The 25,602-nt window shown below is 48.0% G+C and overlaps 1 protein-coding gene across 3 annotated transcripts in view; it reads left to right on the forward strand.

Annotated features, from left to right (window-relative positions):
* The window catches only part of NAPB (NSF attachment protein beta), a gene marked incomplete at its 3' end in the record, with an annotated part of 36,877 nt that extends 17,895 nt beyond the window's left edge, over positions 1-18,982 (forward strand). Inside the window, exons 3-11 of one of the 3 annotated variants that reach the window (XM_079719870.1) lie at positions 2,764-2,897; positions 4,438-4,484; positions 4,576-4,653; positions 8,988-9,043; positions 9,215-9,299; positions 16,443-16,547; positions 17,486-17,554; positions 17,889-17,939; positions 18,872-18,982. In XM_079719870.1, coding sequence (XP_079575996.1) covers positions 2,764-2,897; positions 4,438-4,484; positions 4,576-4,653; positions 8,988-9,043; positions 9,215-9,299; positions 16,443-16,547; positions 17,486-17,554; positions 17,889-17,939; positions 18,872-18,982 — 736 coding nt within the window. The remainder of the gene's footprint in view (positions 1-2,763; positions 2,898-4,437; positions 4,485-4,575; positions 4,654-8,987; positions 9,044-9,214; positions 9,300-16,442; positions 16,548-17,485; positions 17,555-17,888; positions 17,940-18,871) is intronic. The other 2 variants (XM_079719871.1, XM_079719872.1) reach the window with 2 other exon arrangements.
* Positions 18,983-25,602: the final 6,620 nt, after the last annotated feature.

Below are 25,602 nucleotides of genomic sequence, written 5' to 3' on the forward strand. Positions count from 1 at the left end.
GGCCCAGTATGTGCAACACGATAGATACTCAGCATATTAGTGTAGTGAATTAATAAGTATTAGATTCTTTGAACTTGGGATTAACAGATACACACCACTATACATAAAATAGATAAACAAGGACCTATTATATAGCACAGGAAACTATACTCAATCTTTTGTAATAACCTGTAATGGGAAAGAACCTGAAAATGAATAGATACATATATATAACTGAAACACTTTGCTGTACACCTGAAACTAACACAGCATTGTAAATCAACTCTACTTCAATTTTAAAAATGGTTAAAAAATGAAATAAACTGAAAAAAAATCAGGTTCTTTGAATTTACTTCCATGTCCTAGTGGTGGTGATCACGACACCACTGCATTTGTTTATAGTTTTAGAAGTTCTTTTATAAACTAATTCATCTGCTACTCCAATTTTGAGAGGTCATCCTGGCAGGTATTAGATGTTTACAGTTGAGGAAATTGGGCCTGAGAAAGTGTGTAACTTTGTCTTTAAAGGAGCATGTATTAAACCACTTCCAAGTTTGGAGAGATGGAGCTGGCGTTTGTTAATGATGGTGGGAGTGAGTGCTCAGACTGAAAAAGTGAGCCCGCACCTAGTTTTGGAAGGTGGGAGCGTGAAATTGTAAAATCAAAGCTCTTAATATTGTCTGGGGAGGACTTCCCTGGTGGCGCAGTGGTTAAGAATCCGCCTGCCAGTGCAGGGGACACGGGTTCGATCCCTGGTCCGGGAAGATCCCACATACCACAGAGCAACTAAGCCCGTGCACCACAACTCCTGAGCCTGCGTGCCACAACTACTGAAGCTCGCATGCCTAGAGCCCATGCTGCACAATAAAGAGAAGCCACCACAATGAGAAGCCCGTGCACCACAACGAAGAGTAGCCCCTGCTCACCGCAACTAGAGAAAAGCCCGCACGCAGCAACAAAGACCCAACATGGCCAAAAAAATCAATCAAATCAATCAATCAGTTTATTAAAAGAAAAAAAATCATCGGGGGAAGTGGAGCCAACACGGCAGAGCCTGGATGCCGTGCTGTTACCCTCAGCCAGGGAAGGATGGACCACGATTGGTTCTGGGATGGCTAGCACAAATAAACTTTCAAAAACTAAATTATTGGTGGGAGAGGGAGGATTCGGTTGTAAGAGAAACGATGACATTTAAACACAGCAAAGCACAGGTATTCTCTAAGGACAGATTTACGTGTGATAATGACAATGGCCAACACGCGTGCACGTGCCTGGGGCCAGGCCGTTCTGAGCGTTTTGCCTAGAAGGTCCCAAGTGATGGCTACACGCTTCTGAGGCCGAGCCCATCAGAGCCACTCTTTGGCCTCTACATTCCTGAACTGCCACCCGGAAGTTCACAGCTGCCCGGAGGACCTGGGTGCCTGCCCACCACCCTGGCAGTGGCTTCGCCCCTTCTCTGGGCCTCTGGGTTTGCGGTCCACCAAGGTAGGGGTCAAGGCCTGGCGGGCAGGCTTCTTCAGTTCCAGCTCCAGCCGCAGGCCAGTGTCTGCTTGGACTGGCAGGGCGCAGGCCATGCTGGTGGGTAAATATTTTCAGAAGTGCCTGGGCGCTCTTTTGTCTTGCACAGAGCAAGACTTGAATCTGGGCCGGCTGGCTCAGGGGTTTGTGCTGCCTCTTCTCCCTTGGGTGAAGGTCCAGAAACCGCAGTGGAAATTATGTAGTTTCCTCTGGGAGTGTGGCTGGGACACGGAGAGCCACTGAAGCTTCAGTGGAATTGACTGTTCTGTTTCTGAAAAGAAATTTAAAGTAAATGTTTAATACCATCAGGGTTCTTAGGCGTCTGTCACTATTTTTTACAATTTTCTGAATGTCTTTGAAACATTTATGACTGAAAATATTTTTTAAGTACCAGGAGGTTTTGTGATACTCTTGGTCATGCCTTTCCTAACGGGGCGAGCTCTTCCTCCATCCCTGCTAGTCCTGACTTCCGACTCCAGACCCTCATGAGCCGCCCCCAGTCCTGGTCCTCCCCTGCGCTTGAGGACCTCGTGGTGAAGTGGGTTCATCCTCGTCCAGGTTCCATGCTGACCGTCACAGCCTCCTGGGCGGGCCTGACCTCTTCCGCCCCAGCCCGGTCCTTCCTCCTTCGTTCCTCCATTTCAGCCCCACCAGAAGCCACATTTCCTGATCCAGAACCTTTTCTGGAAAGGCTGAGCGCGTGAACCTCTCACGCTGTGCCCCCGGGCAGCACCTGTGTGACTGCGGGGAAGTGTGCCAGTTCCACACCAAGTGGGACATGCACAGTTCAGCCCCATGGGTCTCTGTCAGACTTTGTCATAAACTTAGGAAAGAGCTTTGACTTTAGAAATTGTGGGCCTCATCTTCACTCCTTTTGAGCCTGCTCTACCTGGGTGCCTTTGTCGCTGTTTCTCCGGTGATGCCAGCTGAGCCAGTGGACACAGAGAGATGGGCGGTGCGCATCCTCGCCTGTGGACCCTCCCGGCCTCACGCCTCTGTGGAGATGCCCTGTTGGTGTGGGACCTGTGCCAGGGACAGAGCTGAACACCCGCCGCCGGGTGGTCAGTGCGGAAGGAGGCCTGGGGCTGAGAGGAGCCCTTGTTGCTGTTCCCCCTGGGTCCTGGGCATCTTCGTGGCCACCCGAGGTGCACTGGATCACAGGCACGTGTGCTGCTGTCAGGGATGGGGCCTTCCCCAGGCGGACGTGGGCCGGGCTCCTGGAGCAGGGCCGCTCTGCAGGGTGCTTGCTCCTCTGTGCTAACTGAGTCATTTGTCTTCTTCAGCTGCAGGAAATGCGTTTTGTCAGGCAGCCAAGCTCCATATGCAGCTGCAGAGCAAACACGACTCCGCCACCAGCTTTGTGGATGCTGGGAACGCCTACAAGAAGGCAGACCCCCAAGGTGAGCCGCGCTCTGTCCCGTGCCCCCCGGACCTCCCGCAGGTTGTGCTACCAGAGCGAGATGCTCGCGCTTCAGGACGGTGGAGATTTGGGGATTTTTAACTGCAATCAGCTGAAGCTTTTATGAGGAGAAAATCTGTTAAATTGATCCAGCTTAGTGCTCAACACCATTTTCTTGAACTCCATTGTGGAGTTGCATTGTGGACAGTGTTTTGGAAATTTGCGTTAATTTTATCTAAGTCTTACCTCAATTGTGTGAGTGTGTACGTTGTTCACTAAAGGAAACAAGTGTTCCCTTGCTCCCCAATGGTGTGTGTGGAGATCCAGTTAATGGGAGGTCGTAAAATCCTATGGTTGAAAACAGCTTATTCACACAGCATTCATGTGACTTCTTTAAAAAGTGTGTTTCAAACACTAGGTTTTGAGGAAAGAATGATCTTGGGTATTTGAAGAGGTGAAGTTTTGCAGACGTTCTTTCTTTTTGAGTTAGAGGAGTGCACACTTAGCGATTGAAGGCCTCATCTCCTCCCTCCACACGTGCACTGGTGGCCGTGGAACCTCCCTCCTTGTTTCAGCAGCCCGTTTTAACACAGAAATCCCAGCTCTTGTGAATATATCACACTGACATAAGCTATTTCAAGGGCTGTGGTATAAGGACTAGCCACAGTTTATTTTCCAAAGGGGAAAAACTGGGCACAGCCTAAGTGCACCGTAGAATCACCTCACATCAGTATTTCAGAGTGTGTTGCAGGCACTGAACCCCTGGCTTCAGGGCGTCTCACTGACCTGGGAAATGTTCTCACGGCAGCTGAGGAACCATGGAGAGCCGAAATCTGAAATTCACAATACGTCAGTGCTCATAGAAATGCATCCAGAAAACACAGGGAGGAAAAGTGCATCAAATTCCTAGCCAGGGGTTTGAGCGGGTTTTGTGGGTAGCTTTCCTATTTTTCTGTAGTTTTAAAGGCATAACAATCCGCATTTCTTATGCAGCTTAGGGGGAAATTGCTTTTATTTTCACTAATCTACTTACCTTTCTGATCCTTTGGTCAGGCCTTTTTGCTCTGCTGCCTCTTTAGAGCAAAAGCAGTAAACTTGGAGCCACCAACCACTTGCCAGCCTTGTAAACGCCACCGTGTGGTGGGGAGCTGTCGGCTCACTGTTTCAGAAAATGAGTGTCATCAGCACTCTCGTTTATTAGATTTTTTCTTCCTATTGGTATTTGTTAGTACACCGGAAGTTAGCGTCTTTTAACACTGTACAAAAAGTACTGTCTTTCAAAATTAGTACATACACATGATAGCAGCGAGGAGTGTGCTGCACTTAAGGTTTTAGTGGATAGGTTGACAGGTGTTGATGACACTTCCGTGGACAGGCTCCCCGAAGGGGCTGGACGTGTGTTTGCTTCTTGCCAACCACCCTGCCCCCGCCCCGCCCCAGCGGGGCCCCTTAGCCGTGTAGAAGCAGCCAGGAAGACAGGCTCAGCGAACCCTCTGACTGAATGGATTTTTCATTGTCTTTCTTGAATGCCTTCGCTTCAGAGGCTATCAACTGCTTAAATGCAGCCATCGACATTTACACAGACATGGTAAGACATGCCTTGCTTGAGCGGCCGTGGGGTGGAACCCTCGAGATAGCTCACAGTTAACTGGGATGTGACTGCTTTGTTTCCTCCCCAGGGAAGGTTCACGATCGCGGCCAAGCACCACATCACCATCGCGGAGATCTACGAGACGGAGCTGGTGGACATCGAGAAGGTGTGTGGACGGGGGGAGGCGGCGGGCAGGGACCCCAGGCGCCCCTGCAGTGGGCTCGTGAGGGCAGAGGGATGCGTGCGCAGACAGGGTCACGTGGAGACCTTGGGCTGGGGCGGGAGGGAAAGCCCTGCCAGCTCCCCGGGCTGCCTCCCTCCAACTGGGGACGGCGTTTATGTAAAACCGAGCGCCGTGGGAAGCAGGCATGAGTCAGGGAGGAACGGCTTGCACGGTCTGGGGCGGACGCTGAGCTCTCAGAGGTCACCCTTCACCCCGTGCCTGCTGCTCGCGCTGGACCGTTGTCACTCTTGTCTCTCTTCCTCTCCCGTTTCACCTCTTCCCTCGGCCTCTGGAGCACGGCCCCCGCTTGGTTCTCTGCCCCCCACCCTCGGCTGGTTCCTCCTCTCTCCCCTTGGGGCTGGGCCCTCGTCCGCTCTCACTGTGCTCGCTCCCGTGGTCCCGTCTGTGCTCACGCAGCACCGCAGCTTGAAGTGTCCCGTGTATGCTGGCAACTCGCCATCCTCGTCCGCAGGCGATCAGATTGTTGCTCCGCGGCCTCCAGCCTTGCGGGCGGCCTCCTGCGCCCCACGGACTGGCCCCTCACCCAGCGCCTTGCAGGCTCCCCTCTTCCTCGTCCCCCCGTGCTCTCCTGCCCCCCTGCAGCAGCCACCCTGACCTCTGCTGACCCTCGCACACGTGCGCTCTGCCTCAGGGTCTTTGCGCTGCTTGTCCCTTGGCCCTGAGCTCTTCTCCCACACGTCAGTTGTCCTTCAGAGCTTTGCTCATTTGTAACTGTGATGAGAACTATCACAGCCACGTAGTTAAAATTGGGACCTCAGCCCTCACGGGGACACACACACCCAGACGCCTCCCCCACCTCAGTGGCCCCCTTGCGGGCGCTGTGATGGCTGCTCTCCGGCCCTGTGTTGCCGTCTCCCTCCACTGGAGTGGGTGCCCCGCGTCAGCCCGAACCTTCCTGTGGTTTACTGGTGTGTCCGAGAGCCCAGGCTCTGATGAGTGAGCAGAGGATGCCCTCACTGTCACACTGCACCTGCCAGAGCAGACGGAGTCTCGGGCGGGGAGGCCCTCTCGGTACTGCAGTCAGACAGGCCTTGTTAACGTCTCCCTTTGACTTCATGCTGCTGCCCCTTGTGGTCACGCGGCTCAGAACTCTCTGGCTCGTTTCATGGACTTGGCTTTGAGCCGTTTTTGTCATACTGTGCCGTGCTTTTCTGAGGCTGCCCTTAGACCTTGACTGTATCAGGGCCGTATGCCCCGTCTCTGTGGGGAGCTTTTCTGCAGACCCAGGAGGAGGTGATGAGCCCCAGACCTGAGCCCTCCTTTGCCCCCGGGCGCAGAGTCGATGGCAGAGCAGGAGGAGCCGAGTCCGGGTGGCTGGGGTGGCTCCACATCTGTACTGAGCTGAACCACCTGGCGGGGGTGAGCGCCGCTGGGCAGAGCGTTTCTCCAGCCGAGGCCGCTGCGTCCGCTCCTGTCCTTGGTGGTCAGTCCTCTGTCTTCCGGGGTGGTCTTCGGCAGCCTCTTGACTACATGCGTCTCCAGAAGATTCAGGGTGGATAAACGACCTGTGGCGAACTCTTGTTTTCCTTCTTGAACAAAGTTGACGGTTTGTCACGCACAGGAGCTTCTGCAGCCTGTCGCCCGCGGTGTTCCTGCCATTCTGCAGGTTGCCCATGGGCAGCACCTCCTGGCGCTTACGTGGGGCGTGTCACGGTGCGTCGTAAGAACCACATCACTTAGCACATGCGTGGGGCTCAGCTCATCTTGTTCCCTCATGTTTGGGCTCCTGTGTCTAGAAACGTCCTCACCCTCGCCTCCCTGGCGGGACTCTCCAGGTTGTGTTGGTGGCGCATGATGTTTGTTTGAAAAATCAGTTACACTGAGGCATCTTATGTCTGATTCATTATGTTTCTTCCCAGTTAATGTGGCCACGATGTGTTCCCTGGTTCACTCAGATTTTAGCTGGTGAACAAGGAAATGTGAAGTTCCATAAACTCACGATACTCCTTTGACTTCCAAGTAAAACATTAATATAATAATAATCAGTAATATTCAGTGACCCAGAGGAGCTCTGACTCGTGTCCGTCTCAGCCCCTGGAGAACGTGATTTCGTGTTGTCTGTTACAGTGTAGGGTAAGTGTCTATGGCAGGTTCTCAGGGCGTAGGTTCTGAAAGAATGATCCCATCTGAAGGCTGTTTAAGGCTGTTTCACCTACAAAGTGGACTCTTGAGCTTGACCCTTAGCTGTTGCATTTGCCTTAAGACTCTGGTGGTGACCACAGTCCTAGAGTCCAGTCTCTGCCTTCAGGGCCCAGTGTTCTCCAGCACCGTGATGCTTACCAGACTCCCCAAGGAGGAGTATTGTGATTCCTTTGTCACGCTACCCAAATTACAGGATAATAACTGATTTTTGTGTCTGGATTTATTGTTACATGTGCTGTTGTTATTGGCGGCTGTGTTCTACTTTTGATATTTATTATCATCCTTGAAATTGTAAGATACTCTGGGCTGAATTCTAACGTGTAAGGGTCGACTTGTGCCTGATTAATGTCGCTACATGTTAAAATTCCACACTAGTGTGAACATCCAAAGATAACCCGTGCCCAGCCTCTTTTCTCTGAAACTTCTCTGTTAAGTGCTAGGTGAGTTTTTTTTTCAACTATTTTCTGTCAAAACTTGGGAATACCATGAAATTTGATGAGTGGTTTAATTAGCATTATTAATTATTAAAAACCAAACGGAATTTTTCTTTTACTATGATAAATCTAGCTGTAGTTTAGAGCTATAATGTCTTGATGAACCAGTGTCATTATTTACTACGTGTCAGGTTAAACCATATCATCCGCATTTGGCCTTTTTTTTTTACCCTCCAAAACAGCAGTTCCACATGGTTCAGCCCAGCACCGTTCCCTGAATTCTGGGCGGTAAGAGCCAGGAAGGTGAGTAGTACATACGCTCCCTCCCTGGGAAGAGGTTGTCCAGCCTGGTACTCTTTACACAGTGATTGGGTATTGTTTCCCATTCTTAACCCCATTATTACGATGGGAAAGGGTGCAAAGTACTTCAGAGAATGAGGACAGTTCAGAGATAATGTTTGACTAATGAGAAATTCATGGGAAACCTTTCTTTGGTAGGCATTCCCATGAGTCACGATGGTGCTGGTGGTGTAATCTGGACCGCCTGTGAGATGCATCTGCCCACGTCCCCTCAGCACCTGTTTGCTGAGCACCCGCTGTGTGACAGGCGTCACGCTGGGCTTGGGAGCAAAGCCACGTGGGCCTGCCTGCCCTCAGAGCTAATGGTGTAGTGGGAGAGTAAAGCGTGTGTGCGTGCGTGTGTGTGTGTGTGTGTGTGCGCGTGTGTTTGTGTGAGGGCTCTGACTGTGCTCCAAAAGGGTGGATTCCAGGTGTTTCCTCCACATGTCTGTGTATTTGTATATACTCTTTTCTGGCTGTTTTGATTTACCATTTCATGAAGAACTTTCATACTGATACTTTGTATCATTATTCTTCATCTTAGCCCTGGTAGCCCATTATGATTAACCACGGGGTCACTGCTCCAGCAGGCACGGTTCTGCTTTCTGAGCTGTCAGGTGCTTGATTTCACTAAGTCTTAAGCCGCAGCATGACCAGGGCTTCTAGCTTTCCAGGCTGCAGCCTGTTTCCTCTCCACTTGATTGTTCACAGCTCCCCCCATCTTAGGTGGAAGGCAACACCTTTATTCTGGATGACCCTTAGGTATCCGTGAGGAACGTCTGTGCTGCTGCAGCAAGCCATAGATCTGAATGGAATAGGGCCTCACACGTCTCTGAAATAACAGTCCACTGTCACTGCTTGGGGTTTGGCGGTGGTGGGGACATCACTTGGGAACCGGGCTGACAGATGGGCTGCCGTCTTCAGTTTGCGGCTTCCAGCATCACTAGATGTGGCCCTTGCCTTCCAGCTCACGGGAAGGGGACAGGCCTGGAGAAGGCTGCAGAGTCAGATGTGTGGGCCACATCTGGAGGTGGCCCACAGTGTGTCTGCCTACATCCCATTGGGAAGGACAGGCCACCTGGCTGCCCCTAACTGCAGCAGGCCTGGGGAGACGGGGTGGCAGGGCATTTGTCGGGTGGGAGGTAGGGAAGAAGAGATTTTGTTGGACAGCAAGCCATCTGCTGGAAGCTCATGCTTTCTTGTGTTCCCAAAATAAAGCAGGCCGGGTTGTGAAAGATTTGCTGCTGGAAAAGGTTTATTTATAGGAAAAATATCTGTGCAAGTGTAGTTTTTAAATGCAACTCTTCAAACAGTTTGAATAAAATGTGTGTGTGTTTGCAGGCTATCGCCCATTACGAACAGTCGGCTGATTATTACAAAGGGGAAGAATCCAACAGGCAAGTATTATTTTTCTTGATATAATTCAATGGGTTTTGTTACATGTAATAAAAGACAGACCTTCACTCTGCTCTGGGTGCCCCTTGCATCCTACCACGTGCAGGTGCACTGAGATGGCTTGTCATTTCTCTTTGGGAGTGTTTCCTCTCTGCTCTGGTTCTCGGTTTCAGCTCGGCTAACAAGTGTCTGCTGAAAGTGGCCGCGTACGCCGCCCAGCTGGAGCAGTACCAGAAGGCCATCGAGATCTTCGAGCAGGTGAGGCTGCTGTCTGTGCAGCTTACGGCAGAAGGCATTCTGAATCTTCTTGTTAAATTCAACTGTTTATTTAGTAATGATTTTTATTGAGATATAATTCACGTATCATGTAATTCAGCCTCTTAAAGAGTACGCATCAGTGAGTTTGCATATGTTCACAAAGTTGTGTAATCAGCACCACTGCCTAGCTCTAGAATATTTCCATCATCGCACAAAGGAATCCCATCCTCCCCTCCTCCCAGTCCCGTGGTGTGTGAGTCTGTGGACGTGGAACCTCGGATATGGGGGGCCGACTGTGGGATGTGAGCATCCATGGACACTGGTATCTCAGTGGTCCTGGAACCAGTCCCCCTTGGATACCACGGGGTGACTGTAATACTCCACAGTTTGGAGGGGTGACTCCAAACTGGATACCGAGGGGTGACTGTAATACTCCACAGTTTGTTTAACTGTTTATCAATTAAAGGTTTGGGGGGCATGTTTGCGGTTCTCTAGTTTATATACCTAGAATTGGGATTGTTGGGTCATGCGTCAAGTCCCTTTTTAACTATCTGAGGAGCCGCCAAATTGTACCATTTTACATTCCCTCTGTCAGTGTGCACATGTTCCAGCTCTCCATGCTTCACAAACACTTGTTTTCTGTTTTAACAATAGCTACCCTAATGTGTGAAGTGATATCCCATTGTGTTTTCGATATCCATTTCCCTAGTGATTAGTGATGTTGGCAGTCTTTTCATGTGCTTATTGGTCATTTGTATACCTTCATTGTAGAAATACTTGTTGAGTTTCTTTGTCCTTTTTTTAAAAAAATTTATTTATTTATTTATTTATTTTGGACTGCATTGGGTCTTCATTGCTGCACTCAGGCTTTCTCTAGTTGCGGCGAGCGGGGGCTGCTCTTCATTGTGGTGCCCGGGCTTCTCATTGCGGTGGCTTCTCTTGTAGCGGAGCACGGGCTCTAGGCATGCGGGGTTCAGTAGTTGTGGCGCACGGGCTCAGCTGCTCCGCGGCATGTGGGATCTTCCCGGACCAGGGCTCGAACCCGTGTCCCCTGCATTGGCAGATGGATTCTTAACCACTGTGCCACCAGGGAAGTCCCTCTTTGTCCCTTTTTGAATTAGGTTGTTTTTTTCTGTTGAGTTTTAGAAGTTCTTCATATATTCTGGATATTAATTTCTTATTAGATATGTGATTTGCAAATACTTTCTCCCATTCTGTGGGTTGCCTTTTTACTCTGTTATTAGTGTCGCTTGATGCATAAAGTTTTAAGTCCTGATGAAGTCCAATTTGCCTGCTTTTTCTCTTGTTGCCTGTGTTTTTCATGTCAGATCCAAGAAATCATTACCAAACCCAATGTCCTGAAGTGTTTCCCCGTGTTTTATTTTAAGAGTTTTATAGTTTTAGTTCTTAGGTTTATGTTTTTCATCCATTTTGGGTTAATTTTTGTATGTGGTGAAGGTAAAAGGTCCAGCTTCATTCTTTAGCGTGTGCACGTCCAGTTTTCCCAGCACTGTTTGTTGAATACACTGTCCTTTTGCCATTGAAGGGTCTTGGCACCCTTGTTGAAAGTCATGTGGCCATACAAGTGAGGGTTTATTTCTGTGCTCTCTATTCTGTTCTGCTGGTTTTCTGTCTTTATGCCAGTACCACACTGTTTTGATTACTGTGTCTTTGTGTGGTAGGTTTTAAAATCAGGAGATGTGAGTCCTCAACTTGGTCCTTTTTTTTCAAGATTGTTTTGGCTATTTGGGGTCCCTTGCATTTCCACATGAATTTTAGGATCAGCTTGTCAATCTCTGCTAAAAAGTCAGCTGGGATTTTGATGAAAGTATTGTCATTTTGACATTAAGTCTTATAATCTGTGAATTCAGGGTGCTTTTGCATTTATTTAGATCATCTTTAATTTTGTTCAGCAATGTTTTAGAGTTTTGTAGTGTGCAAGTCTGGCATTTCTTTGGTTAAATGTACTCCTCTAAGTATTTTATTCTTTTTGATGCTATGTAAATGAAATTGTTTTCTCAATTTTCTTTTCTGATTTTAATTGCTAATTTTATATACTGCAACTTTGCTGAACTTGTTGACTAGCTCTAATGAGTTTTTATGGATTCCTTAAGATTTTCTTTATACAAAATCATGTCCTCTGCAAGTAGCGATAGTTTTATTTCTCTGATCTGTGTGCCTTTTACTTCATTTTCCTGTCATTTGCTCTGGCTTGATCCTCCAGAACGATGATCAGTAGAAGTAGTAAGAGGAGACATCCTTGTTTTGTTCCTGTCTTAGAAGGAATGCATTCAGTCTTCCACCATTGAGTGTATGTCAGCTGTGGGTTTTTGCAGATGCCTTTTATCAGTTTGAGGAAGTTCCCTTCTCCTCCCAGTTTGTTGTTTTTATCATCAAAGCGTATTTGTTTTTGTCAGGTGCTTTTTCTGCATCTTTTGAGATGATCATGTGTTTTTTGTCCTTTATTCTGTTAACATGGTGTCTTTCATTGGTTGATTTTTATCTGTTGGCCCAACCTTCCATCCCTGGGATAGATCCTGCTTGGTTGTTGAAAAGTTTCAGGGTCTCCAAGAGCACCTTCAGGTTTGATAATTCTCTGGAAGGACTCACAGAACTCAATGAAAGCTGCTATATCACAGTTATGGTTTGTTATAGCAGAAGGATGCTGACCCAAATCAGCCAAAGGAAGAGGCACAGGGAGGAGGTCAGGAGAGCCCTGAGTGTGAGCTTCCTGTTGTCCTGCCCAGACTGGGACTGTGGAACTGTGCAGACAGCACTGGCTTCTCCCAGCAGTGATGTGTGAAAGCATGTGTAGGGTATTGCCACCGGGGAAGAAACTCACCAGAACATGGTTGGCCTTATTCTGCAGTCCCTCCATAGGTTGAGCTAAACTACATGGTCTAAGACCCCTAGGTAAACAAAAACACTCTTTCAGGCAGGACATTCCAGGGGCTTAGAGATTATCTACCAGGAATCATGGGCAAAGGCACTTTGGACAAAATTAATCCTTTACTACATAGTTATGGTGTGTAATCCTTTTTGTAAGTTGCTGGACTTAGTTTGCTAGTGTTTTGTTCAGGATTTTGCATCTGTATTTGTAAGGGATATTGACCTTTAATTTTCTCTTGTAATGTCTGTCTGGCTTTGGTAGCCAGGTAATACTGGCCTCAGAATGAGTTAGAAAGTGTTCCCTCCTCTTCCTTTTCTGGAAGAGTTTGTAAAGGATTGGTGTTAATTCTTTAGACATTTGGTAGAATTCAGTGATTTTGCTCTATCGTTCTGTTTTCAGTTTCATTGATTCCTATTATTATCCTGATTTCTATCCTGTTTTCTTCAGATTTATTTTGCTCTTCTTTTTTAGGGCACTGAGGGTAGAAGCTTAGCTAATTGATTTTCCTCTTTGTTGTGTGGGCATTTTTAGTGCTTTCAATTTCCCTCTAAGTGCTGCTTTGACTGTGTCTCACAGTTCTGTTACATTGTTTTATTTTTATTTTATTTATTGATTTCCATGGATTATTTATCAGTGTTTTGTTTAATTCCCAAGTGCTTGGAGGTGTTCCTGTTATCTTTCTGTTGTTGATTTCTAGTTTGATTCTGTTGTGGCTGGAAAATACACTCTGTGTGATTTCAATTCTTAGAAGTTTGTTTTATGGCCCAGAATATGGTCTTGGCGTATATTCTGTGGTTCTGCTGTTGCTGGGTGGTATGTTCTATAAATGTTGATTAGCTCCTCTTGGTTGATGGCGTTGTTGAGTTCTTCTGTATACTTGCTGATTTTCTGTCTATTTCTGTTGTTGAGAGTGGAGTGTTACAGTCTCTAACTGTCACTGTGGATTTGTTTATCTCTCATTTCTGTCAGTCTTCGCTTCACAATATTTTGCAGCTCTGTTTGGTGCATACATATTTAGGATTGCTGTGTCTTCTTGTTGGGCTGACCCTTTTATCATTATATAGTGTCCCCCTCTGTCTCTGGTAATTTTCTTTGCTCTGAAGTCTGTCTGATACCAATATAGCCTCTCCTGCTTTCTTTTGATTAATGTTTACATGATATATCTGTATGCATCCTTTTTCTTTCAGCCTGCTGATATTGTTATAATTGAAGTGCGTTTGTTGTAAATAGCATAGAGTTGGGTCATATTTTTAATCTACTCTGCCAGTTTCTGTCTTTTAATTGGTATGTTTAGACCATTCACATTTAATGTAATTATTGACGTATTAGAACTGAAGTCTGCCATTTTATTTTTTTGTTTTCTGTTTATCCTCTGTGTTTTGTTTTTCTGTTTCCTTTTTCCTACCTTCCAGGGGGTTTTTGATTACCTATAGTGTTTTTGGGTGTATCTCTTTAAATAGCTTTTGTAGTGATTGCTATAGGTATTATATTTACATAAAGTATCACTGGCTAATGATGTCATCATTTTTTCAGTTTCAGTGAAATACAGAAATCTTACCTTACTTTCTGTTCCTTTATCCTCCCCCATTCAATATATAATTGTCTTTAATATTTCCTCTACACACTTTTAGAAACACATCAGTCACTGTTACAATTTTTACTTCAATCATCCAACTTAATTTAGAAAACTCAGGAGGAGGAGAAAAGCCCATTGTATTTTCCCATATTTTGCTTAATGTGTTCTTTCTTCCTGATGTTCCAGGATTCCTTCCTGTATTTTGTTCTACTTAGAGAACAACCTTTTGCTATTCTTTTAGGGTAGGTCTGCTGGCTAAGCATTCTCTTGGTGTTCCTTCATCTGGGAATGTTTTGATTTCCCCTTCATTCCTAAAGCATATCTTCCCTGGGTATACAATTCTGGGTTGACAGCTCTTTTCTTTCAGTGCTTGAAAAATGTGCCCTTACCACCAGCGTGGTTTCTAATGAGAAGTTTGCTCTCATTCAAGCTGTTTTCCCTATAGGCCAAGGCTCACGGGCCTAGCCGTTCCGTGGCATGTGGGATCTTCCTGGACCGGGGCTCGAACCCGTGTCCCCTGCATCGGCAGGCGGACTCTCAACCACTGCGCCACCAGGGAAGCCCTCTTTCTGCTACCTTCAAAAAGTTTTTCCTTTGTCTTCAGTTTTCAGAAGTTTATGTGGCTTAGCATGGGTATCTTGGCTTTTATGCTGTTTGGATTTCAGTAAACTTCTGGAATCTGTAGGTTTATGTTTGTTTCTTGCCAAATTTAGGAAATTTTCAGCCGTTATTTCTTCAAGTGCTTTTTTAGCCACTCCCTCTTCCTCTCCCCGTCTGTGGCTCAGACAGCCCAGATGTTATGCTCTGTTTTATCATCCTAGATGTCCCAATGCTCTGCTTCTCTTTCCTGGGTCTGTCTGCTCTCTGTTGTTCAGACTGAGGAATTTCTGATGTTCTATACCATCAGTTCACCGAGTCCTTCCTCTGTTCCATGGGATCTGCTGTTGAACCCATCCACTGTTTATGTCAGTTATTGTGTATTTCAGTTCTGAAGTTTCCACTCATTTCTTCTTTGTATCTTCTGGGGTTTCTTTTTTTTTTTTTTTTTTGTGGTACGCGGGCCTCGCACTGTTGTGGCCTCTCCCGTTGCGGAGCACAGGCTCCGGATGCGCAGGCTCAGCGGCCATGGCTCACGGGCCCAGCCGCTCCGCGGCATGTGGGATCCTCCCGGACCAGGGCACGAACCCGTATCCCTTGCATCGGCAGGCGGACTCTCAACCACTGCGCCACCAGGGAAGCCCCTTCTGGGGTTTCTTACTGAGAATTTTTCTTCATTGATGCTTTGGTTTTCCTCTGGTCTCAAGCAATTTTCTAATGGCTTGTGGAAGCATTTTAGAAAGGCCCCTTTAAAATCTGTTAGATAAGTCTCACATCTCTGCTATGTGACAGCTGTCATTAGTCGTCTTTTATTAAATTTAATTTTATTTATTTTTTTATACAGCAGGTTCTTATTAGTCATCCATTTTATCCACGTCAGTGTACACATGTCAATCCCAATCTCCCAATTCATCACACCACCACCACCACCCCACCGCTTTCCCCGCTTGGTGTCCATACATTTGTTCTCTACATCTGTGTCTCAATTTCTTCCCTGAAAACCGGTTCATCTGTACCGTTTTTCTAGGTTCCACATATATGCGTTAATATACGAGATTTGTTTTTCTCTTTCTGACTTACTTCACTCTGATTAGTTGTCTTTTTTTCATTCGACTTGAGATGTTCCCTTTTCTTGGTATTGCAAGTGAGTTGTAATTAAAAACTGGATATTCTCACATCGTGTTGTAAGACAGGGTCTTGTTTAAACCTCCTCTCTCAGCTGGTTTGCTTTGGCACTGAAGGGGTGTGGCCTCGCTGCTGCCAGGTGGAGGTAGGGTTCAAGCTCCCCACCCGACCACCTGGTTACCATCAGGTAAAGGTGAATCCATGCCCGCTGGGAGATGAGGGGGCCTCTTTCCCACTGGGAGGAGGTGACGCAGTCCCCACGTGGTCTCCAGTGCCTCTGTGATGGGGGCACAGGCTGGCTCCTGCTCTGGCCTCCTTGGCAGGAGAGTGGGGCTCTCCCAGGAGGATGGGCGTCTTGTCTTCCTCTTTGGCTTTTGCTGCTGTGAGTGGGGTGGATCAGAGCAGGTGTCATCTAAACATTTTCTGTCTTGCTAGCTGCCCCTCTCCTGGTCCTCTGGCTGGAGAAAGCAGGCTTTCATCTATTCTCTCTTTCTTTCGCTGCACCCACCGGCATTTATGGGTTGCTGGCTTTTTCTGTTCCAAGTCAGGGATTTATGCAAGAAAAAGAAAAAACAGGGAACTCCCTGCTGTGTTTGCCCTGTGTCCCTGGCTGGTCTGCTGTTCTCTCCACCTTTCAGTCTCCCTGCGTTAGTTTCATATAAAAGATCCAGGGCTTTTAGTTGTACTTAGCAGGAGGGACAGAGGACAGCACGTCTGTTCCATCCTCCTGGATGTGGAATTCTGCTGAGTCGTTTTTAACAGGTCAGCACTTTATGTCTTGAATATTGGTTTTTTGTCTAGTAACATTTCTGGTACATGGCTTTGGGTTAAAAGAATGGATTTCATAGCTTAACTAACGTAAGATGCAGAGTACTTGCTAAAGAGTAGCTGAGGGTCAGCATGCCTAGCGTAGGAGGGCAAACCTTTTCACTCTGACCCCACTTTCTGTGCCTAGGTTGGGGCCAACACCATGGATAACCCTTTGTTGAAGTACAGTGCAAAGGATTACTTCTTCAAAGCTGCTCTCTGTCACTTCATAGTGGATGAGCTGAACGCCAAGGTGAGGGGCCCTGCGGTGTGGGTTCTGATGCGCTTCACCCCTAAGCACAGGTGCCCAGCCGTTGTCCGCGATACCAGCTCGGAGCAAGACTGTGCTGCGTACGTGAAAAGCAACATGCAGGGTGCTACTCTGGCCCTGTCCTGGCTGTACTACCGCAGCTGGAGTGACAGCTGCTGAGGCTCTTCTCTGAAGTGAACGCCCCCTGGGGGCCACACTTCCTTCAGTAGTTTTGGTTTAAAGAAATTAGGGGCTGAGGGGAGACAGTAAAAGCAGAATCGTGTCTTTTTTTTTTTTTTTTTTTTTTTTTTTTTTGCGGTACGCGGGCCTCTCGCTGTTGTGGCCTCTCCCGTTGCGGAGCACAGGCTCCGGACGCGCAGGCTCAGCGGCCATGGCTCACGGGCCCAGCCGCTCCGCGGCATGTGGGATCTTCCTGGACCGGGGCACGAACCCGTGTCCCCTGCATCGGCAGGCGGACTCTCAACCACTGCGCCACCAGGGAAGCCCCAGAATTGTGTCTTTTTTTAAACTCAGGAATGGAGTTGGGGTGAGGGTTGGGAGAAAAGCAAAGAGAGAGCTGGAGGTGGAGGCAGGGACAGGGCAGCCTCGGTGTCCTCGGGGTCGGGGTTTAGGGCCCCGGGCTCCGGGCAGAGCCTCCTCCAGCGCGTGAAAATAGACGCTTGCTCTGGGAGGTCCGAACATTGGATCTGGCTCATGTGGTCTTCCCCACAGCAACCTCATTCGGAAAAACTGTTTTAGAAGTTTATTCTTAACTGAAATTGAAATTCACAATCAACAGGTTTGATCAACACAGGTTGATTTTGATGTTGAGTCTGATAATTAAGTAGGATGTAAATAAATCGTACTGAAGTTAGTAGAATGTCAAAGCTTCGTTTCCTGGTTTGGTGACTCAGATGTTAACGAGTGGTTTTCTTTCCCAGCTTGCTCTGGAGAAATACGAGGAAATGTTTCCGGCGTTCACTGATTCGAGAGAATGCAAGTTATTGAAAGTAAGTAGGTGGGGCTGGGATACAGTGACGTTTTCATCCTGTGAATCTGCCCACTGAGCGGCCCCGTGCCTTCCTGCTCTTGCACACTAGGCCTCAGGTGCCGTTAGGGTCAGGCGCGCACTGCTCTTAACCTGGTGGGTCAGGCACGTCAGCACAAGGCTGGATCCCTGACTCGGGGTAACTCTTGACTTGTATTTGAAAATTTCCCCAGTTTTGTAAGTCATTTGGCAACATCAGTTAGTGTGATACGAAGGCTATTTCGTTTTTAAAGTATCCATTCATAGATGGAACTTTTTAGCCTACCGAACTAATTTTTCTGTATTTATGTTCCCAGAAACTTCTAGAAGCTCATGAAGAGCAGAACAGTGAAGCTTACACGGAAGCAGTACGTTCGCTTTTGGGATTTAGCATGTTCTCTGAAAGCTTACTTTACAGAAACAACTCCTTGTCATCATGTAAATGCTGAACATTTATTTGGACGTTATTGCACTACACCTACGTTGTGTTTTCCAAAGGCATGTTTTTAGATCTCACCAGCCTTCACAATTAGACAGTTCTATGAGCTCTGCTGAATTTAGCTGTGAGGCAAATATATATCACATAATGTTGTGACTTGTTTGGATGTTTTCTGTGGAAAATAATCTGATCCATAAATAAGTGTCAAGTAAAATCAGTGAAATCTAATCACTTAAATTTAAAACATAAAAACAAAGCAATAAGAGTTTGTTATATTCTTGGCATAAAGTAAATGGGAAAATTATTTTTACATTCATCAATTTCCTGTTTTCCCATCTTTTTCCATCTTATGTTTATAATCAAGCGAATTTCTTAGTGTCCTTCATTAAGTCATTCATCCTGGCTTTGAAGCAATAGTGGGAAGGCGAGGTTTCCCCTTTAACTTTTGCTGCCAAACCCTTTTCATCCTATGAAAGTCCATTCTTCGATAACTTGTGGAAATGAGTTAAAGGAATTCTGCTTCCACATGTTCCCTCACTGCAAATACGTTTGTTTGAGTTCAGTGGATACTGGAGCCACATTAATTTTCCATGTCCCCTTGTTCTCATGCAGGGTCTCATGTCCTTTGTCACGCTAAACGTGCTCTTCGTCCAGTAGGCTGTTACGGAGTTTTGCCATTGCATGTTAGCATAAGAGCAATATAAAAAAAGTTTTTAATGAAGAAAGTTGTAAACTGGAATGAATGATTTTAAATGAAGAAAGCTAGTGGATCTGTAAATGTTTCAGCAGTGTGGGGCAGTGTAGTTCCGTGTTTGATTGTATTTCCATGGAATGATTCCTGTTCCTCTTCCCTTAAACCAGGTGAAGGAATTTGACTCGATATCCCGCCTGGACCAGTGGCTCACCACCATGCTGCTGCGCATCAAGAAGTCCATCCAGGGGGATGGGGAAGGAGATGGAGACCTCAAGTGAAGCGCTATGTCTCCGTGGCATGCCGCTGAGTCCTCTTTAGTTTCGTGTTAGGGCCAGTGATCATTATGGGATGCCCATTCAATGGCTTCATTTTGTTGCACACGAGCCTGATGATGTGTGTGTGTTTAAGCCGCCATGTGTGTCACCATGCAGCGGACGGGTGGGCAGCTCCTGTATGTGTTGCGAGTGTGACAGGCTGTTTCCCGCTTGTCAGTCCCCAGAGTTTTCCGAGAACTGCTTCCGAATCTTACTCCTGTTATTTTGATGCGTGCAGAGCTCCTGTTTAATTTTGCCACATATTTTTATGTCCTTTTTCCTGGACCTGAGTACCCAACCCAGTTCTAATAGATGCTTTGCATGTTCTCCGTGAACTTGCACCTGGATGGACTCTCTAAATGTGTGTGTTTAGTGTAGGATCATTGTTAGGAATGCGTTTATGACTTTCCTCGTGAGAAATTATTTATCCTTTTTGTTATCTTGTGATTCTTTTGATGGTGCTAGTGACCAGTTTCTTTGCTTTTTATATCGTTCTGTAGGTAATGTGCATGTGAGAATTCAGATCAGCCGGGCCTGCCAGCCGCTTACAGTGGGAAAAGAGGGAGCTTCCTGGCACTGCCTGGTTATGTGTGTGGACGCGTGTGGAGGTGGGCCTGATCTCACATACAAGTGCACACACACATAAGATCTAGAAGACTTGGGCGTTTTCCTTTCCTGGAGATGGTGTCCACTTTTAGTTGGGGCGGGACCCTTGCTTCATCTTCATAGGAAGGTGTTTGAACTGGCACATCCCTTTACTACTGTGTTCACACACTTTTCCACGCTGAGAGGGCACCTCGTGTGCCCTCTCGTGTACATGCTCACCAGGGCTGGGAGGTTATCTCAGTCGAAGCTTGTGTTTCATTAATTTTAATTTTTAATTGTGTGTCGTATGCATTTTATCCATTAATTGGATGTGATGGGCTTGGTAGGCTGAGTACGGTACAGAGGTTTACTGTGCTCAGTCAGGAAAAGAACCCCAACTAGCTTCTGAGGGGACCTGCGCTTAGCTGATGGAGTTGTCTTAGCTTGTGTGTTTGAATCCTGTCCTGTTATTTTGGCTTATACATGTGCTCTGTTGACCTGTGAACTTGATCCCTGCGCATTAGGTTATGTGCCGACATCGTACTTTAGACGTGATCTTGTGTCCTGAATCTCCTGTGTGCATGTTTTTAGGCGTAAATGATTTATGTTTGATGTGTGTTAATTGCCAGGTAATGACAGTGTTGACAGATAAGTGGAATTTCCTGTGTCCTGTCAATGTTAGCTGGTATTTGAATGGTGTTTGCATTTTGGACGGTCCTCGACTGGGATTGGTAGCTGCTGTTGGGCAGAAATAGCGGGTGTGCCCAGGCTGAGGGCTGAGCGGGGAGGAAGGCTTGGGGATGGGGAACAGGTCCATCTGGGATGAAGCAGAAAGTGGCAGGAAAGGAGGCTGAGAAGGGCCGGCTGGGACCCGGTCATGGAGCAGCCCTGTGGGCAGCCGTGAGGATTCGGTGGCCGTAGTTGCAGGGTCACCTGTGCAGGCTGGGCTGGTGGAGAGGCAGGGCAGTGATGTCACAGTGTTGGCTGAGGGCAGCGGGAACGGACCAGGAGACGCAGGCACTCTGACCTTGGGCCCTGGCGTCCGATGAGGATTCCTTCCTTCCATCAGAGGTCTGGGATTCTTAAAAGAAAGCAGTCAGTTACGGCACATTTTGGGATGGAGCCGCTTGGTACTTCTCCACTTCCCGTTGGAACTATGAAAAAACGCGTAGAGAGAAAAGTGGGGTTTTGTTGCTCTACCTAATCCAGTGCCAACTGGCCAGAAGCACTGGGGTGAGATGAGCGTGGGGCCTGTGTCCTCCTCCGGCCGCAGATCTGTCCCACCTGAGGGGCTGTAACCCTCGCCGCCAGCGTGTGCGCTCTGTCGTTAGTCTGGAAGGTTTGTTCCCACTTGTGAAAGGAACCTGGTCTGACCATGTAAAGTAAAAAGCAAATGATGTCTTTTAAGGCAATTTGTTTATTAGCTTTTCATCCTGCACCCCTGACAGAAGACCTGTGGTTTTGAGAAATTGTATTGGCAGCGTTTTGTCACATCAGTTAGAGTTGTTTGTGTTGAAATGAACACTGGGATCAGTGCCTGGGTTAAGATGTTTTTGTTTTTAATATTTCACGTGAAAAAGAGTAAAATATAATTGTAATGGCTAGAGCAGACCTGCCAGAACGTAACAGGAAAATGAGCAGAAAAAAGTCCCATTAACAGTATCCAGACTTTCTCCCTTGAAATGTTCCATCAAAGTGGGCAGTGCTGTGACTCAGAGCCCGGGTCAGGTTTCCAGGACTTATATAGATCGTTATTTATGAACAAAGTATAATGACTATTTATGTTACAGTCCTTGTGTTTTAGCAGATCGTGTTTAGTTCATTGTCAGAATGAGTTAAAATTTCTTACAGGAAAGCTTTGCTTTTTGTGGCAACGTTTTTATAGCTTACGTGAATTCCTTTTTTATTTAATGATTTGAAAACAGTATTCTTGCAGTCGTGACCACGTGTGATGACGTCCCTGTAAACATTTATTGTTTCCTCTGATACTGTGCATTTAAGATGCCCAGAGGCAACCCCCGTGGCTTTCTCAGGGCCTGTGGCACGCAGCCTGCCTCCCGGGGCCCCGGCCTGGCGCGGCCTCTCCTCCCCCATGCTGTCGGGGAGGGTGTATTATGAGAACTCATCCTGTGATGATAAATCCACCTTCGCAAAGAGTCTGTGTTTCATGTGAACCTGTACAGTAAATAAAGTCGAAGTTGTGAACGGTATGGTGAGTTTCCTGGTTGGTTTGCACAGGTCGGGAGTGGCTTCCTGTCCTGGAAGGTGTCCCCCGGGGTTCAGGGCAGTGGGCAGCAGCCGTCCGGGCTCTGCAGGCTCCCCGTTCCCATCCCTCCTGCTGCTTGGTCAGGGATCTCACTGGCAGGCTTGAAGGAGGAGTGGCCCCTAGGAGACCTCAGAGTGGGAGGCCGGGGCCCGAAGCCCCATCTCCCTTCGTGGAGCCACGTTGACTTGGCGCTGTCCAAGGGCCTTGTTCAGGTCCCTCAAAGATCATTTGAGGCAAATTCAAAATGAATGGTCAAACAGGCCGTCCCATCTAGGAATTCTGCCAAGTTGTTGATATTCAAGGTTACTTTCTCATTCAAGTGTCTCTTCTGTTTCCTAACAGAAGCTCCCGTGGTGGGTTTTGCCAGCCTCGGTGAGGGGCCCCTGGTGAGGGTCCCAGAGGCCCGTGCAAACTGGTGGAGGGAAGTGGGCGGTTCCCGGGGCTCAGCTGGGGGGTGACGGATGTGCCAGGCGGCCCTGTGCCCGCATCCATCTGCCCGTCTTGGTGCCTGTGGACAAATGGGACTTTCGCCTGAAATAATGTTACTTAGAGTGACAGGAACACCATCAAGTTCAGTTAAGGAGACAGGCACTTGCTTGGTCTCAAAAAATGTCCCTGTGTGGCAAGATATACAACAGGTTAGAATTAAATGATAACTTACACTCAAATAGGTCAGTTTAGATGATCACCTTTGGCAAAACCACATTTCTGTGAAGGTCACCTTTAATAAAGGTTTTACCCCACCACCTGGCCAATTTTGTTTTCAAGCTTTGTACAACAAATTTTGGTTAAAAGCAGAGGCAGGGGAGCTTTGGAGTCTGGGCTGAGAGCGTCTCCCACACGATGGTTGGAAGGCGCCAAATCGCCGCATTGGTGGCCTGACCTGAGCGTCTGGGGCTGACAGTCACATGGCAACACAGCACCGGGATGGGGAGGAACGGAGACGCCCCCCCAAATCCCCGAGATGAGATGCATCTTCGGCAGGGTTTGGGGCGGCAGCCCTCCTGTCCCCTCCCGGGAAGCAGAGAAGTGACCGTAGATGGAGGAGCCTCTGAGGCGCAGAGTCACCGTGGCTGCGATGAGGCTGGGCCCCCCCGCACCGCCTGGCACCAGCTACCGAGGCCGAGCGCGTGCAGGGCCAGGCCTGTCACGTGTCAGGAACACACGTGCAGTGCATGGAGGTGGCGAGACTCCAAGGACCAGGGAATTAAAGCAGCTACCTATATGAATCAGGAATCTTATTTCTGTAGAACCTAAATTCTAATAATGGAAATAAACTTAGACTTGCAAAACTATTTTTACAAAACATTTATTAACACATTAAAGTTTTCTGTAGAATTTCTAAGGAAACAAATTCAAGACAAAAATTATTCCAATAGGTAACAAAATAAACTATTATTTAAATTTCTTCTCATTAAGATGACTTTACCCTAAGAAACAGTTCATTAGCCGGGCAGGTTCCTTCTCCTTTCGAGAGTAAAATGTGTGTGAGAGTCACTGTTTTGTTCTGTGAACACAAGTGGGCGATGCTGTCACAGCTGGAGGTGGATTCGGTACTGCCGCCTGCAGCCCGTGTCAGCACCTGGGACGCCTTCGGCACCTTCGGTGTTGACGTCACCGCCTCATGGGGAAGAAAGCGTCCTCGGTCTTTTTCTGGCATCCCGTGCAGCTGTGTCTTCATCCCGGACAAGTACCCTTCCTCTTAGAAAACGAGCGTTTTCACAGCAAGTGTAATAAATTAAATGTAAGAAAAAGAGCAACTAGTGACAATTCCCCTTTATTATCTGGGTCACGTGTGAGTCAAAGCACTGTGTGCATGGCGACCCGCCCTCACCACTGGATCAAGAACCAGGCTGGGTAAGGACAGCAGAATTACCAAAGGCCAGCATGAGACAGAGGCACATTTAAGACGAGGTTGGCAGTTCCATGGTCCACTCTTAAGGCTAATCAGAGGAGTGTACGGAGGCTTTTGGTCCCCTTTGCCAAATTCGCTCATGCTCCCAGGGGAACGTGTGCGCCAGTGACTTGCCTGTGTCAGCGTCTTGACATGTTAATAAGAAATGCTGGGTTTCTGAAAATCACAGAAATTGTCAAAAAAACCTAGCAAAACTACCAGTACTATGTGTTCTTAGATTGGCTACCACCACCTCACTGCTACTCGTGGATAAAATAACTACACTATGTTTCAAGTGTTCTCAAGCCCCTGGCTTAATTTTTCACACCTCTTTGCAAAAACTACTATGCTGTTTTCTGCTAGTCTTTGGTAGGACAGCTTTTTTAAATTGGATTTTTAGAATTGAAACCTGTAGCCACATCTCAAGTCATTTTATGACAAACTTCCTAGTTGCATGTGTGCTGTGAGCAGCTACTTTACAAGTGTTCAGTTTAGTGCCTACGAACAGGGGGGTGGAAGGGGACAAGTGCAGTCATCTGTCTCTTTAGCCCCATTCCAGGGTCCCAGAGCACCTCTGACTGGCTTCAGTTCGACAGGAAAGAAACAGCTGAAAATAAATACACGGTCCCAGTTTTACTTCAGGTTGGTAGAAAAATAGCTTTAAAGTATCAGAAATAAACTTCCACGAAGAAGCTGAGCAGTAACCCCAGCCTCAGGAATGTCAAGGTCATCAAGCATTAGGATGATTCCACCAGAATTAAGTGAGGTTATGTTAAGTGCCTTGTTTGCTGATAAGGTGTGGCTGAGACCATGCAGATCAGGATTTCTAAGGGGAAGCATGAGAAATGGTTTGATAGAGACGTGCAAGTTAGCAGAAATTCAAGAAACTGTGGAAGCCATCCTTGCCCACTTCTTTGCCCACAGTTCTTGACCCCTGACGAACGCTCGTGTCCAGCCCTTATGCGTGCAGGTGCAAGGCTGGGACCGCGGGGCAGGTGACCCCGCGCTCCAGTCCATGTGAGTCAGAGAGTGGAACTGTGTGGGCCCGGGTCCGTCTGCGGCGTCAGCTCGCTAAGCTCGTTGATGGTGGTGGCCAGCAGCGTGTCCTGGGACCCCACAGGGCCGTCCGACTTACAGGCCGGGTCCACAGGACTGTCATCGTGCACGGCAGGCATGCTGCCCTGCACGGTGGCCAGGTTGTGAAAATGGCCATTTTCTGCGAAAGACAGCAATTTATCAGAGAGTTTGGATGGCGTGTACTCTTCATCGGGCTGCTCAGTCTTGTGCCCGTCGCCGTTCTTGGGAGAGCTGTCCACGATGACGAGGAAAGACTTCCACGGAGTGGTCTTATCATGGATCTGCGGGCCAAACGCAGAACAGAGAGGTCACCCACTGTGTCCCTGACCAGGATCTGCAGAGCCCCCAAGTCACAGCCACTCGTTACCAAGTACAACAGCCTTCTCCAACCGTCAGACACGTGTCTGCCACTGCAGTCCCTGCCAGAAAGGACTCAGCATGCCCCGGGCCCTGCTTCACGCCCCCCTTGGCTGCCCTCGCTGCAGGGGAGGGAGAGCCCCGCCTTCCCCTGGGACCCCCTTATGGACTGAGGGCCTCAGGGAAGGGGTCGGGCGGCTCTGCCGTCTGGCGGCTGTCCGCGGGGGCCGGCCTGGCCGCTCACCGAGGTGTGCCGCCGGAGCGTGGACTTGTCGGTGAACGTCCGCCCGCACGCGTTGCACATGAACGGCTTCTCCCCCGTGTGGATCCGGTGGTGGCGCTGGAGCGCGTTGAGCTGCGTGAACTGCTTGCCACACTGGTCGCAACAGTAGGGCCGCTCCCCTG

The sequence above is a fragment of the Hyperoodon ampullatus genome, assembly GCF_949752795.1.
Source record: "Hyperoodon ampullatus genome assembly, chromosome: 14".
Lineage (NCBI taxonomy): Eukaryota > Metazoa > Chordata > Mammalia > Artiodactyla > Ziphiidae > Hyperoodon > Hyperoodon ampullatus.